Source organism: Schistocerca serialis, chromosome 9, assembly GCF_023864345.2.
Source record: "Schistocerca serialis cubense isolate TAMUIC-IGC-003099 chromosome 9, iqSchSeri2.2, whole genome shotgun sequence".
Lineage (NCBI taxonomy): Eukaryota > Metazoa > Arthropoda > Insecta > Orthoptera > Acrididae > Schistocerca > Schistocerca serialis.
In genome coordinates this window covers 39,442,111-39,457,469 of record NC_064646.1, presented here as the reverse complement: position 1 = coordinate 39,457,469, position 15,359 = coordinate 39,442,111, and the positions used below count along the sequence as shown (strand labels likewise).

General features: G+C 40.2%; 1 protein-coding gene across 1 annotated transcript in view; it reads right to left on the bottom strand.

The window, feature by feature from the left end:
• LOC126419832 (UDP-glycosyltransferase UGT5-like) overlaps positions 1-15,359 on the bottom strand; it is a 101,318-nt gene that overhangs the window by 11,991 nt on the left and 73,968 nt on the right. Inside the window, exon 5 of the mRNA XM_050087064.1 lies at positions 530-749. Within this exon, the coding sequence (XP_049943021.1) occupies positions 530-749 (220 nt within the window). The remainder of the gene's footprint in view (positions 1-529; positions 750-15,359) is intronic.

The window sequence follows — 15,359 nt, the reverse complement described above, 5'->3', positions numbered from 1 at the left end:
GTGAAATGGGGATGGTAAGCGCTTAACACAAGTTTAGAACAGAAGTTTTTTGTATAATTCAGTAATGGTGGAAAGTATGTGCATATGGGGGGGTGCAGAAATCTGGAGTGTGATCATAGCTTGACTATAGTAACCGTACTAAAACTGATGGGGACTCCAGTAGTTATGCAGCTATGAAGGGGGTTCCACAGGATAGATCTGGCTGGAGATCTGCTTCAAAGACCGCAGCAACAACACTGTTCATCGCCAACAATTTTCTGTTGGCAAAAAAGCCTGAATTCTGCGCATTTTTAAGTGCCCACTGCCCCAAAAATCACGATACTGCAGGCACGAGCGCAATAGTATATTTCTGGTGTATTTTCACTGAACCTCCGGATCTACAAGTGCATACCTTCAGAAAGGCAAATGTCTCCTGCGTCGTGCAAACACGATTGGCTGTTACATGTGCTTATGCTTGACCAAGAAAGACTAGTCTTCCTCCTGTCCTAGCCAGAGTGGGGATCGCTTTGCTTGGAGACCGCCTGTTTACCTGGGGACGGTGAGCACCTCGGCGAGCGCCCAACGCAGAGAGTCCTCGGTGATGTTGCTCGTGGCCAGCGTGACAGCGTAGCCCTGCCTCTGCGCCTGCGCCATGTTGAGCAGCTGGTCGCCGAACACTGGGATCCCCACCAGCGGCACTCCGTGGCTGAGGGCCTCCTGGTTGCTCAGGAGACCACCGTGTGTTATGAACGCCCGCACATTCTTGTGGGCTGAAACATAAGGAGAGCAAGGCGTGGCCACAGCTACAGTACACAACTGAAACACTGCACGCGTATGTCCTTGTAAAGAACTAGTATCTCAGCATCATTCCAAACCCACTGAGCCAACATACGTCTGAGGACACCCATCACTGTTCGATCCAAAAATATCAGTCAGGTAAGTAATAGCGTCCATTGGAGAACCCTTCCACTTAGTTCTGAAGGGAGCTGTTTGTTTCTATTCCTGGTGAACTACTGTGAGCAATGGTTTCCAGTACATTGGACGAATAGGGTAATCAATTATCTAGATTATACCAGTTGTGTTAAAGTACATAGACTATAATCCATTCACTAATTACTTTCTTCCCTGACCTACGGAAGACATCAGAATCCATCCTGTTCCTAAATCACGACAAACATAGTCATTAAATCGCTTCGATCCATCAGCATTACGGCAGTCTTCAGTGAAGTCTTCGAATCCATCCCCCAAACAAATTGGACAATACTTCTGTCATGAAATGATAATTAAATGGACACACTAGCTGCAAACAGGCGTTGATGTACTTCATTGGGGACATGTTGAAAATGTGTGCCCCGACCGGGACTCGAACTCGGGATCTCCTGCTCACATGGCAGACGCTCTATCCATCTGAGCCACCGCGGGCACAGAGGATAGTGCGTCTGCAGGGACTTACCCTTGCACACTCCCCGTGAGATCCACATTCCCAACATGTCCACACCACTACGTTCGTAGTGCGCCTAATTGATGTTTGCCCATCATACTCATTACTTGTGGCAGATTAATCTACCAAGTCCCGTACGAGTTCGGGCATAGCTTGTGCGTTCGCACAAGAAGGTCAATGGCCGGGAAGCCATATTTTAACTAAATATGACGGTAGTATCTGTTCGTGAAAGAACAGTTACCGTGGATGACCATGCAGCTTTGCTAGAAATGAAATGATAATTAAATGGACAGCCTAGCTGCAAACAGGCGTTGATTTACTTCATTGGGGACATGTTGGCTGCATTTGTTGCTATAGGTACATTTTCTTTCAGAAGTAAGAGAAATTCTTTGATGAATTTTGCACAGCGTACAAACCATACTACAGTTGTATGAAACTCTAGAATTTTTCAAATTTGTAAAAAACTGTGGTAAAAATTGAGATAATTAACTACAAAATTTGAATTTTTTTCTAAACATAAAGTTTAAAACGTAACAGCACATTCGTTTTTTCATAAATTAAATAGATTCTAGAGTTTCAGACACCTGTAAGTATAGATTGTATGCTGTGCAAAATTCATCGAACAGTCTCTCTTACTTATGAAGAAAAGTTACCTATAGCAACAAATGCACCCAATAGTAAGTGAAAAAATGATGAAATTTCACATGTAAAAAAACTATTTTGTTATGTTTTTGCACTTCCACTGCTGTGTGTGTGAATCCTGAATCCTTCCTGGTCATGCTGACAAAGCTTTTCGAATTTACTTGTAAAAGTATAGACAGTGGAAATTAAAATGTCCTGTGGTGCCTCTCCTGCTCCAAGTCGGCCCGTTTGACGTCCTACCCCCATAAACATTTTGTTTGAATTCATTTTCTATGAACAGAATAATGTGTTGTAGTCCTGTATAACACTATAAGTCAATGTAATCACAACCCTTGAAAGTGTAATGTGAAGCGATATGTATTAGCAGTATGGAGCCATATCGATAGGTCGACAGAGGAAGGCACCAAGAGGAAGTCTGGAATGAGAAGAACACATGAAAGTGGGGGTTACTGCCGCGCCGTGCGTTTGCTTCTACACATTGTGTCCCTGGCCGGTGGGAAAATACCAGTCTTTGGACAGTGCTACGTTTATGATCACGAAGTGTGCCGTGATTAAATTATTGGTGAGTTTATGTGTCGCATTGCTCATTAGCCAAAACTGTGTTTTGACTCATCAAACACGAATTTTTGATGTAATGGAAATGCGGGGCAGGTCTTATTACATTCGATGCCACATTGGGCGACCTGCGCGCCGGATGAGGATGAAATGATGATGAAGACAACACAACACCCAGTCCCTGAGCAGAGAAAAACCCCGAACCAGCCAGGAATCGAACCCGGGCCGTTAGGCATCACATTCCGTTGCGGTGATCACACAGCTACCAGGGGCGGACACTTTTGTAGTTTGCAAGTGCTGATCTGCATTTGCTTGTTTTATTGTTTTGCATTTGATCTCGTAGGAACTATTGTGCTGTGCTGATGAAGTTTGTGCGCTGTGCATTATCTTCCATTACATCAGCAGGCCGTAGTACGACTGAGATGTTCATTTTTCTTAGGCGAATATGTTATCAGTGGTAATCTAATTCGACTGGGACTAATGGGTGATCAGTCGTAAGTTGCAGTTATTTGGCAGTTACTCGCATGCGAGAGTGAAATCTTCTGTTAAATTGAGGAGAAAGTAGGTTGTTCATGGTTTCAGTTACCTTAAAACTTCTGGACGCGAAAAATTAGGGGAGACGGATCGAGGTATTGTCAGTCCGAGTAGTTGAACATGGTCGGTTCTAGCTCAGTCAATATTCATGAAGGTACTGTTTCGGATAATAGAGATACATTTTGAGATACGCTCTGATCCTTTATCTTCACAGGCTGTGTAGAAGGAGTGAATTTTTCCGAGAGCGAGTGAAGGTAATAAATCTAAGAAAATCTTGTACTTACTGCAGTCTAGGGTTTACACTTGGCCTTCCAGGAAGGATGTAATTATGTAGTAAATGAGTCAAATGCTAATTGTGCGCCACCAGCCAGATCATACTCGTTGGGTTCTGGCAGTTGAGTGGATGAGGCCAAGCATAAGGCACATAAGGGTGTATCTATGAAGAGTTCATCACCATCTATGTGTGGTCTATTGATGTTCAGACGTGAGGCACGTAAGGACACTCCAGCAGGTATGAAGTTTGTTCTATAGTCGAATTCATCATCAACTAATTTATGGTCTATTGATCATTTACCGCCCAAGAAGGTACTTCATGAAAAGATTCATGAAAAGTAGCTTTGGGAAAAACAAAGAAGCAGCCCACATGAATGAAGCTAAGCACTATAATAATGGGCTCAAGTTCAAGTGAGAAATTTTGCCAAATGTAGTAAAGTTGGGGAGAAGCTGATATGGGAAGTTCTTGCAACAATTTTGGCAGCCTTACCAGATCCTTAAATGTATAACTCTGGTGACCATTGTTTTAAAGAATATTACAACAGGAAGGGAGTGTTGAGCTCATATTTCTCAGTTAGATAATGAATACAATGTTGTATAATAACTTTATTTAAATGGAGCCCCTCCATCCCCACACTAACATGGTGACCATGACAAAAGATGTACTATCACATCTGCCTTTTTTTAATTGTATGAATTTAGGTCTCACAAGATGTGGGGAATGCAATGTTGTCAGTACAGCTGGGCATGATTACCCATTAATACAGGCCCATGTGGAAAACCAGATGGAGTAGACGAAAACCGTTGGAGAATAGCATGTTTAAGAGTGCAGGGAAAAAAGTGTCAGGCAAGTGCCTTGGGGAAAAAGAACCGCCATGACAGTTAGGACAAGTAGTAAGAGAAGTAGTGATTTTCATCCTATCTGCAACAGATCAAGCAAGGGTAGTTCATGTTAGAACTGGATTTTATGCAGCTTGATACCATTGTAAAGTGATCTGTTCATGACAAAGAGGTCAGTCCAGATCTGTGTGACAGCACAGTAAGAACTTTGTCAGTTCATTGGTTTGGCAGCAGGTCTGGGTGATTCCAGCTTCACCACCATATTAAAGCAGCTGGGGGCCATGGTAGGTCCCCACTCATCACCAGCCCGGGCACTGGGGCCTTAGTGGCGCAGCTTGCCGGTAGGGCTAACTGCTTGGAGCAGCATCTACTGCACAGTACAGCCATCAGCACTGGGCTCCTCAATGTTCAGTTCAGCCTGCAGCAGCCTGTCTCAGAAGGCGGTAGCAGCTGCTGCTACGTTCATGGCCTGTTCGTCTTCTTCCATCTTCTTGTCAGTGGCAACCCCAGTGGCTCCTTCCATATCTGCAATTGCGAATGGGGTTGTTGTGTGCTGTGCAGAGCCTTTTTTCTCCATCCATGGGAATGATGACTCTCTACAAGGAACACAGACCTGTTCATCTTATCGGAAGTGGTAAGGAAGTTCTGCACACATCTGTTGCAGTTGGCAGCATACCTCCTCTTTTTCCACAACAAGGACACCTGTAAATGAAGCTCTCTCTACCGCCATGATGGCTTTGACGGCTGCAGTTACTTCACTGACTGCCTCACTACATCATGCATTGTGGCATAATTGTCATTCATCATCTGCTGCTGCGTCTGCTTTGGAACAGGCAGTTTTTTCCCAGCCTCCCACCTGTGGCCGTCTCCCCCACCATTGACAGAAAATTCTGGCTGCCCACAGGAGGAGGAATTGGCCAACAGTTCCTCTGTCTGCTGCCCTAATCAGGGCTGCGACACCTCCATCAGCCTGTTTCCGGCTTGAGAAAGCCAGGCAGCCTGACCAGTTGGCGACATGGGGCCTACCACTTCCAGAACACTTTGACGACTTTTCTATGCCATGGCCGCAGGTGCTGCTGTCATGCTCACCTGAGCACTTAAGGCACCCTGTGGCATTGCAACAGTGTTTGTTGACATGACCTTCCTGCTGGAACCTGTAACACTGGGGCTTACTGTCCATTCCTCGTGGAAGAGCTTCCACCTGCACACGTAAAGGCAGAAGCTTTGGCAGTTCGACGGTGTCGCTACTGTTGGTGACGACTGGTACAGCGATGATGAAAACTGTTGCCCTCTTCCTGTTCATCTGGCTGTACAGCTTTATTGCTACATCCCAGAAACCAGCATGTGGCAGCCCTTCTGAGATTGCGTTCTCATTGCATATCCGAGACAATGCTCTGAGCAGTGACTCGGTAGCCTTCTCTCGCTACTTTGGAGTCGTCGTATTCTATGCAGGCGTCTCTATGATGTGGGCGACTACACCGCTCTCAAGTGGCCTGCAGTCGGCCATGCTCCCTGCTTGCAGCTCGATTGTGGCGTCAGATTCAACAGACTCGATCCCGACATCGTGCTTGTTGCAGCTGGCTATCTCGTCATACAGTTCTGTTCATCCAGTATCTCTACATTGGATGTACAGAGGAGAGACAGGTGTATGGGTGTATGGTAGTCTCCTGTCTTCTGCTGATCAGCAAACTCACTGAGTAGATTGACCAAGGGCATCTCGATTGCTTCAGTTTCTTTCTACCTGCTCTGTTGCTGTGCTGTGGCAAAAAAACACGACTCATTATATTGTTGTAAGAATGGTTAAGTGAGCATTCAAGAGGAGTTGAAATGCCCTACCCCGACAATGTTAAATTTAGTGACTTGGCTTCCCTGTATTTCAGGAACCACTGTAGCCATTGAGATGAAGCTTTTACAGGATATTAAACTGTATGTTCTGAGTCTACTCATTTACAATAAATGCATTTCAGCCACTGATTTCCGAAATACAATGTTTTATTTACACAGTCAAAATTTCGTGTACTGTTTTTGTGTGTGTAGTAAATATTTTCATTACACATAGCATTATGTTCTTATTTTAGTTCGGTAGACTCAGGATATATATGTTATTACTACCTGAAAATTTGCCGCAGCACAGCAACAGAGCAGGTAGAAACAAACTCTACGCGAAGTGGTTTCTGAGATTTATGGGAAAATGCTACAGAAAATGTAAATTTTCAGGAACGGATTCTAAAGTTTCAAAAGACTGTAACTCAATATGTGCTTAATTTTTTTATTTTTAGTCACTCAGAAGCACTCTGCACCATACTGTATATCATCTTTTTGATCTTTTCCCAAGTTTTTTTCTTCTTTTCTTCTTTCTGGGATCCTTAGTGGCCAATTGTGCTGCATACTCTGCTTTATCAGTGCGAACCTTGTCCATCCATTCAAGTTCTCTTATGCAGTTTGCTCCACGATTAATTTCCATATGCTGTAGCCCTTTCACCCTACCAATGTTACCATCATTAAAAGCAATAACAGCATCACTTTAGTGTCTTCATTCCAACAAAAACATTTTTGATAAGTGAGTCCACTAAGATTATTGAACAACTCATTGGGATTTTGAGTCTGACCATGCAGACACTTCTCCAGTAATTCAGGATTTGCCAGGTCTCTGTAAACAGGTTTTTTATGACATCCATGACTGCAGCTAGACTGGAATGTTTATGGCTGTATGAACTGTTTGAGTACTGGCCATCGCAGTAATTCCTCCATGAATCAGGTCCAGGAGGGCAAAGGTGGTGTACTGGTCTTTCATCAGTTGGCAGTCTCTGGAAGAAGGTAGCCCATACTGCCTGCTTCATTTTCAACAAATCCCCAGTGTTATTTCTAATGGCCATCCTATAATACTGCTGTAGTTCTTCAATCATTTTGTCTGTCAGCCTGCCTCTTATGGTTTTACCATCAGAAAGTTTCTTGTCTCTGAAACTTTGCTTAAACTACCTCAACCTGGTGCCCATCCTCTTCTGGACATGACCAATACAAACACGTAATTTAACCTTCATAACACAGCAATCCATAGCCTTCTATATAAAAAATTACAGATTTTATTATATCTTGATACATGTAAAAATTTTAACATTTTCAACTGATGTCGATTATATTTAAAAAAAATAAAATAAAATACATTCCATGTGAGTTTATAAGTGATATATATATATATATATATATATATATATATATATATATATATATATATATATATATCATTTTATTCGGAAAATTGCAAATTTCATAGTGAGATAAAAATGTGAAAATGTGAAAAAAATTCCGATTTAACTCCCCTCAATGCATGGATTTTTAGAAACTTTCTTTGTGCTTTTATATTGGAGATACAGAATATTTTCTATAACAAGGAATCTGACATATATTAGTGTTACAGCAAGATGGCCCTCTCTTCTTCTTTTTTTTCTGCGTTGTGTATATACTGATCAGCTGAAACACTGTTATTTAATTGGCTGTTCTCTTTACTGACAAAGCTCACATCGGGTCAGCTCACAGCGCACAGTGCCAAGTGTTTAACGTGAAATGTTTAAGTTTGTTCACTTGATACATTTGTAGTGCCTCTAAGACAGACTTTCTGTTGAAGTTGGTCACTGGACATATTGTTTCTATTTGTTTCACATTGCATTGTTGCCAGAAGTTTAGTCTTTGTGCAAAATTTACTCTTACTTTCTTTTTGTTGTTTGTTAATGCTAGGAACAGTTCTTTGTTTACAAAGGAATCCTGAATAGAGCTCAATTTCGTTATGCAATAAAGCTGTGTTAACTACAGGAATATGTTTGCTCCCTTACCATAGTCCTCAGCCACTTCCACTACATAGCCTAATGCTGCTGCAAAATCTTAAGTTATTAAAGTGGACAGTTCTGGTGCAGAACTGTAGCGGAATTATTGCAGCACATCTCAAAATGCCAAAAAAAATTACTGGAATAGGTCTCCTTGACGTAGTCCTAAATCAGATATTAACAATTGTCATGTTTGGAAACTGACTGAGATATTCTGTAGATGAACAAGTTTAAAATTCATGATCCTACAGAAAACACAGCTGAAAATAGGTTTCCTAAATAATGAATATTTTCGAATTTCACCAGTGTCGTGTGTTTTTTCACTCGTAATCTACACTGAGGTGACATAACTCATAGAATACCTCCCAACATCATTAGGCCTCCCGTTGCCCGCCATAATGCAGCATCTCGATGTAATGTATCCTCAACAAGTCGTTGTAAGTCTCCTGCAGAAACATTGACCCATGCTCCGTCTACAGCCGTCCACAATTGCGAAAGTGCTGCTGGCGCAGTGTTTTGTGGACGAGCTGACCTCTCGATTACGCCCCACAGACGTTTAATGGGATTCATGTTGGGTGATCTGGATAGCCAAATCATTGGCTGTAATTGTCTACAATCTTCTTCAAACCAACTACAAACAACTGTGGCCAGGTTATACGACGTCGTTCTTTGGGAACATGAAGCCCATCAGTGGCTAAAAATGGTCTCCAGCTAGCCAAATATAACCTTTTCCAGTCTATGATCGGTACAGTTGGACTAGAGCACTCAGTCCATTCCATGGAAACACAGCCCATATCATTACCGAGTCACCAACAGCCAGCACAGTGCCTTGTTGACAACTTGGCTCCATGGCTTCGTGGGGTCTGCACCACACTCGAACCCAACCGTCAGCTCTTGCCAACTGAAATCGAGACTTATCTGACCACGCCACGGTTTTCTAGCCGTCTAGGGTCCAACCGATATGGTCACGAGCCCAGGAGAGGTCGTGCTGTTAGCAAAGCCACCCGTGTTGGTCGTCTGCTGCCACAGCCCATTAACGCCATATTTCGCCACACTCTCCTCTCGGATTCATTCGAAGTATGTCCCACATTGACTTCTGTGGTTATTTCATGCAGTGACGCTTGTCTGCTAGCACTGACAACTCTACTCAAATGGCTCTACTCTCAGTCATTATGGGAAGGTCGTCAGCCCCTGCGTTGTCAGTGGTTTGATTAGATTAGATTAGATTTGCTTTCATTCCAACTGATCCGTAGTGAGGAGGTCCTCCAGGATGTAGAACATGTCACAAAAACAACAATACATGACAAATATTTACAACTAAAACAAATAAACTAATGTACCATTCCACAAGTCCTAAGTGTAATGATCGTCATTTTTAATGAACACTATATTAAAGAGTCATTTTACAAATACTAATTTTACAAATACTGAATTTAAAATAAAAAAGTTTATTTGCTTATTTATAAGGTAATAAATGTGTAATACAACTACTGTAATACTTATTTACAATGAACACATTACTGAAGTTACATTATATATATATACAAATCAGTTGGTTTTACTGAGAAATTCATCATTGGAGTAGAAGGAGTTGGTCACCAATAAATCCTTTAGGCTTCTCTTAAACTGAATTTCATTGGTTGTCAAGCTTTTTATGGCTGCTGGCAAGTTATTGAAAATGTGTGTTCCTGAATAATGCACACCTTTTTGTACAAGATTAAGTGACTTTAAATCCCTGTGAAGAATATTGTTATTTCTAGTACTGATTCCATGAAATGAGCTGTTGGTTTGAAAAAGTGATATATTTTTAATGAGAAATTTCACTAAGGAATAAATATATTGGGAAGCAGTAGTTAGTATCCCTAGTTCCCTAAACAGGCTTCTGCAGATTGTTCTTGTGTTCACACCACATATAACTCTTACGTTTTTGTGCCCAGAAAACTTAAGCTTGGCTTGATGAATTACCCCAAAAAATAATCCTGTATGACATTATGGAATGAAAGTAAGCATAGTATGCCAGCTTTTTCATTTTCATATCCCCTATGCCTGGCACAATTCGCATTGCAAATAGAGATTTGTTAAGACGCTTCAGCAGTTCTGTGGTGTGCTCCTCCCAGTTGAATTTATTATCAAGCTGTAATCCCAAGAATTTAACACTGTCCATTTCTTCTATCTGCTTGTGATCGTATGTTAGGCATATACTCGTGGGACACCCCTTACAAGTTCTGAACTGCATGTAGTGTGGTTTTTCAAAGTTTAGCGACAAAGAATTGGCTAGGAACCAAATATTTTATAAGCTGATCTTTCTAAGACTACACTTGATTTGCTATTTATTGCATTTTTTGTATTATCAGCAAACAAAACGAACTTGGCATCTGGTAATGTTACTGATGAAAGGTCATTGATATACACAAGAATAAGTAAGGGCCCCAAAATGGAACCTTGTGGGACCCCACATGTAATTAGTTCCCAGTTGGATGATGCCTGATAGCTCGATACATGTCTCTTTCCTAATAAGACCCTTTGTTTCCTGCCAGAGATGTAAGATTTGAACCATTTTGTAGCGTTTCCTGTTACAATATAATATTTTAATTTACTTAAAAGGATATTGTGATTTACACAGTCAAATGCCTTTGACAGAGAGGTAACGGCTGAAATTTGGTATTCTCGGCACACTCTTGACACTGTGGATCTCAGAATACTGCCCTTTTATACCTTGTATACGTGATAGCGCCACCATCTGTATTTGGGCATATCTCTATCCAATGACTCTTTTCACCTCGGTCTATAAAACATTCTGCCAAGAACCAATGGAAAAGTCAATTAATACAGTTTGTGTGGACAGCAAAAGTTGCTGTCTTGTCAAGCCCACAGCCGCTCGGCATGTTATCTCTTCGACGCAACAAGGTAGCGCTGATTTTTAGACTTTCCCACGAAATTGAAAGATTGTAGGGTAGACTCCCCGTTTTGGCAAGAAGTTTTAATCTGCCAGGAAGTTTCAGATCAACGCACACTCCACACCGCAGATCGAAGACTCATTCTGGAAACAGTACCGTGCTCCGATGGTCGTCCTACGAGTCACAGAGAACTGTAGCTCTCGTCTTCCACATACTCATACTCTCCTATGGTAGTACATCCGTGTAGTGACAACGACATCCCACCTTGCCTTCTGACTGCTTCGCCTCTTTTAAGCAAGAGAGTCTATTATAATAGCTTTGTTGCCACAATAGTGGGCTGCCGGACCGGTTTGTGAGTGCATGGCTGTGGGGATTGCGAAGAGAAACGTCGTCCTCAAAAGGAAAGAGTCTTATGAAAAATCTCCTGAAGATCCTCTGCTCGTGTTTCGTTTGGATGTAACAATTAACAGCATGCTGTTAATTGATGGTTAGCAGAAAGTAGGCATGGTGGTTATGGCTTTTCGGTTACAGCTGTTTCTTTTGTCTTCTTCATTGTAACCTGACTGTTAAAACCACTCAAGGTAACCAATATCTGAAATGACTGATTTTCACTTTTTATTGCTGTTATTTCCAATAAAAACAGATGTCGTAAAAAAACTGAAAAATTCTGAGACTGCGACAACTTTTGCCTTATAAATTTCAGTGTAATTCAGAATCAAAATATTAGCTAAAATTGACAAATAAAAGTAAACTTACTACAGCCACAGTTCGCTGCTCTTCTCGAAAAATAATGAGATGAATACTAAAAATGATCCCCAGTATTCTCTTACTGATTGTAATTTTTTGAAACTTTGCTAAAAAATCGTGTTGTATTCAAGGATGGCACGACTATTTGTATTTGTATTTCTTTATTCATTCTGTAAATGGTGATTTAGTACATAGTTTGTGCAAAAGATGTAGGGCAAGTCAGGTTTTATATAGCATATAAAAGTCTATAGACACTGTGCTTTAGAAAAATCATGCAATACCGGTTGAATATTGGCAACATAATTTTAAAACAATTAGATGATTGAAAGAATAGTATGATTAAGAACATGTGGTCAATTAAACTATATTTCCTTGGTGCTCTAAAAACTCAGGAGCAGAACAGAAGCAGTGGTCAAGCAAGTAATCTTTCACTTTCAGTTTGAACTTATGTAAGTTTTGCATCTATTTATTATGCATGTAATGCTTCTGTCTAGTATCATGAGAGTCCAAATCAGTTCTGCTTGATTTATTCTAATATGTTTACTTTTATGAAGAGTAGTACTTCATAGATATGTAAACACAGAAGGGACAGTATATTAAGACTTTTAAATATTGGTCTACAGCAGTCACTGTATTTAGCACGTATTATAATTCCAACAATCTTTTATTTTGTTGCCTAAATGTTTTTCTACTGCATATGGAGTTCCCCCAAAGTATTCTTACAGAATATAGAAGTTTATTTAACTTTTTATTTACATTATTCTTGTGTGTCAGATTATAATCGATAAGCATGCCTAAAAATCTGCGTATTACGAGTACTAAGTACTAAAGGGTGGAAACAGAGGTTGGAGAACCCGGTTTATTACGTTAAGTTATCTGTCTGCAAGGGATACAATCAAATAAATGCATATTATGTAGACATAGCCACGAGCTCACCTACTTTATATTTTTATTTTATATTATGAATAAATGAGTGAATGAATGAGTGGATTGAAGTAAGTCTCGATGTCAACAGCAAAGGTGGTAAAGGTGCAAGAGACGGGCGCCGCAAGAGTGAGAGCGAAAGATCAAAAGTTGCTATGTTTCATGCACCGTCACTTTTGGATGGTATCGCTTTTTTTTTACTCTGAAGCAGCCACATAATTAAGGGTTCGGTTACTACCCTGCGTTTATAGTACGTCTACAAAAGTGTAGGTATATCAGCCAAATTTCCTTTCTCTTCCAAGGAACGTTGTTGTCGTTTTCCGATTACATGATGCCGCAAGTTTGTTGTGTTTTATCCATTTTTTAACCTTCTAAACAAATTGAGCATTGTACTTCGCTGCTATTGCATTTAGTACAGTACTTTAAGTGTGTATGCACCTATCCCAATACATCACACACATTAAATTTCTAATGAAACACACTGAACAACCAAAAAATTTTATCGATATTTGAATGTAGGGAACATAATTCTTGACCAGTCAGTGTCAGTGCCAAGTGTTTAAATTAATCTAAGCAGTTTTCATAAATGAAGCATAAATTTTTTCGAAAAGAAAAATATCAAATGATTTGGCTGTAAGTAAGAAATAATATAGATTAGAGAAATTTTGATGCACCTCATTTGCTGTATATCATCTACATCATCAATCAAACGTCAAACGTTTCTCTCACCTAGTTCCTTTCTTACGTTTAGCAAATCGTTTCACAAAACATTTGACCAATTTGTTTTCACTTTTTTTTCAAGTTTTATTCCAAAGGCATGATCTTATAGGAATCTTGTTTGCCTTCCTAGCATCATCTGTTCCGGAAATGTCCTTAGTTTACTGCTTCATCCGAAGGAAGCCTTTTCGTCAGTTAAATATTACACCAATATATATCTTTATGCGCAAAATAACTAGGACTTGAAGAGATGAACTTTTCTACATCTCAAATGCAGTTGTTAGCGAAATATATCATTGTTCCCTCAACTCACTAACTTTTTCTTAATTGCCCTGACCACTTTCAAGCAATCAAATAATTTTTTTGTAAAATCGGACCTCATGCTTGTCAATTTGATTCCCTATTTGCTCATTTCTGTCTTCGTTTGGCAATAAAAATTCGGTCAAAAAACTGTGTTGTAGTTAGTAGCGAGATTTGTTTCCGATCCACTCAGACATTTTCCACGTGTATTAATCATAGACGAATAGGTACTTCTTTGCTTCGTAACATCTGTGAAAACCTCGTTTCGAAATTTTGGACCGCTTGCGAAATACGACGATTTTTACAACCAAATGATTCACACTGCACAGGGACGGAATTGGGCACAACGCGCGCCACGTGTTTGCCAGATATAAAACCCAAAATCGCGAGAACAAAGAGACACACCTGTCTGATATCGACTTCTAATGCAATTTGGTAGGTTGGCAACACTTCGCGCGCAGAAACGTATCACCTCGTGGCGTTGCAGTGCTTCCTATGTCCGTGCTTGCTATGAAAACAGGATGAGGAATTTCGCCTTACACAAGACCCCTTTTCAGTTTCTCTTTACCCAGACATGCCTCAGCACTTTTTGCGCTATCTCCAGTGAGCTATTTTATTCTTACGGTAAAATTATTGTTACATATTAACATTTAGAGAAGATTTCGGTATAAATATTTACAATTGTGAATTAATAATTGTTGTAAAATATTATACATCATTTGTTTACAGTTCACAGTTGATATATGTATTAACGATGTGATACACTGTATGTTGTTTGTTACATTATATCCTAAGTTCTATTTGCACCTTGGTTGGCAAAAAGTGGATGTATGCATTAGTTTACATACAACAACAAATTTTACTCTCAAAAAGATGGACTACCCATGGGATCCCCAACCAGTGGTCTCCTAGCTGACATTTTCCTCCACCATATAGAAAAACAAGTCTTTGAGAAAATAGTAATACCAAAACAGCACAAACTAATATATTGAGAGAGATATGCAAATGATATAATTTGTTTAATAGATGAGCCACAGACTCGCATAGAACATTTTATGACAACTTAAACTTCACCCACCCACAAATACAGTTAATTGTTGAAACACAAACAGACAGAAAATTTCTTAGATTTCACAATACACAAGAGAAACAATAAACATAAATTCACAATCTACAGGAAACCCACCATCACCAGCACCTTTATTCATAACCAATCCAATCACCCAATAACTCACAAAGAAACCAGTATCACATATTTACTACACAGACTAAACAAAACACTCAGGAACAAACATGATTACACACAAGAACTGCACAGAATAAAACAAATTGCACAGGAGAATGGATGTGATGCAAGGAGAGTAGATAAAAAGATAACAAAATACAAAACAAAAAAAAACACACACACAAAACACACACACACACACACACACACACACACACACACACACACACACACACAACACAATACACCACAAATCAGCAGACAGTGAGCAACAAATGGCACATAATGATTACACCAACACTCACACTCAGGGTGGGTAATTTACTACAGAAACAAGGACTCAACATAGCATACAGAAAAACACAATACAAAGCAGACTTGGGAGAAATACCAACAACACTGACAAATACAGCCAACCTGGTATTTACCATCTTATTTCCAACTGCTGTCAATCTGTGTATGCG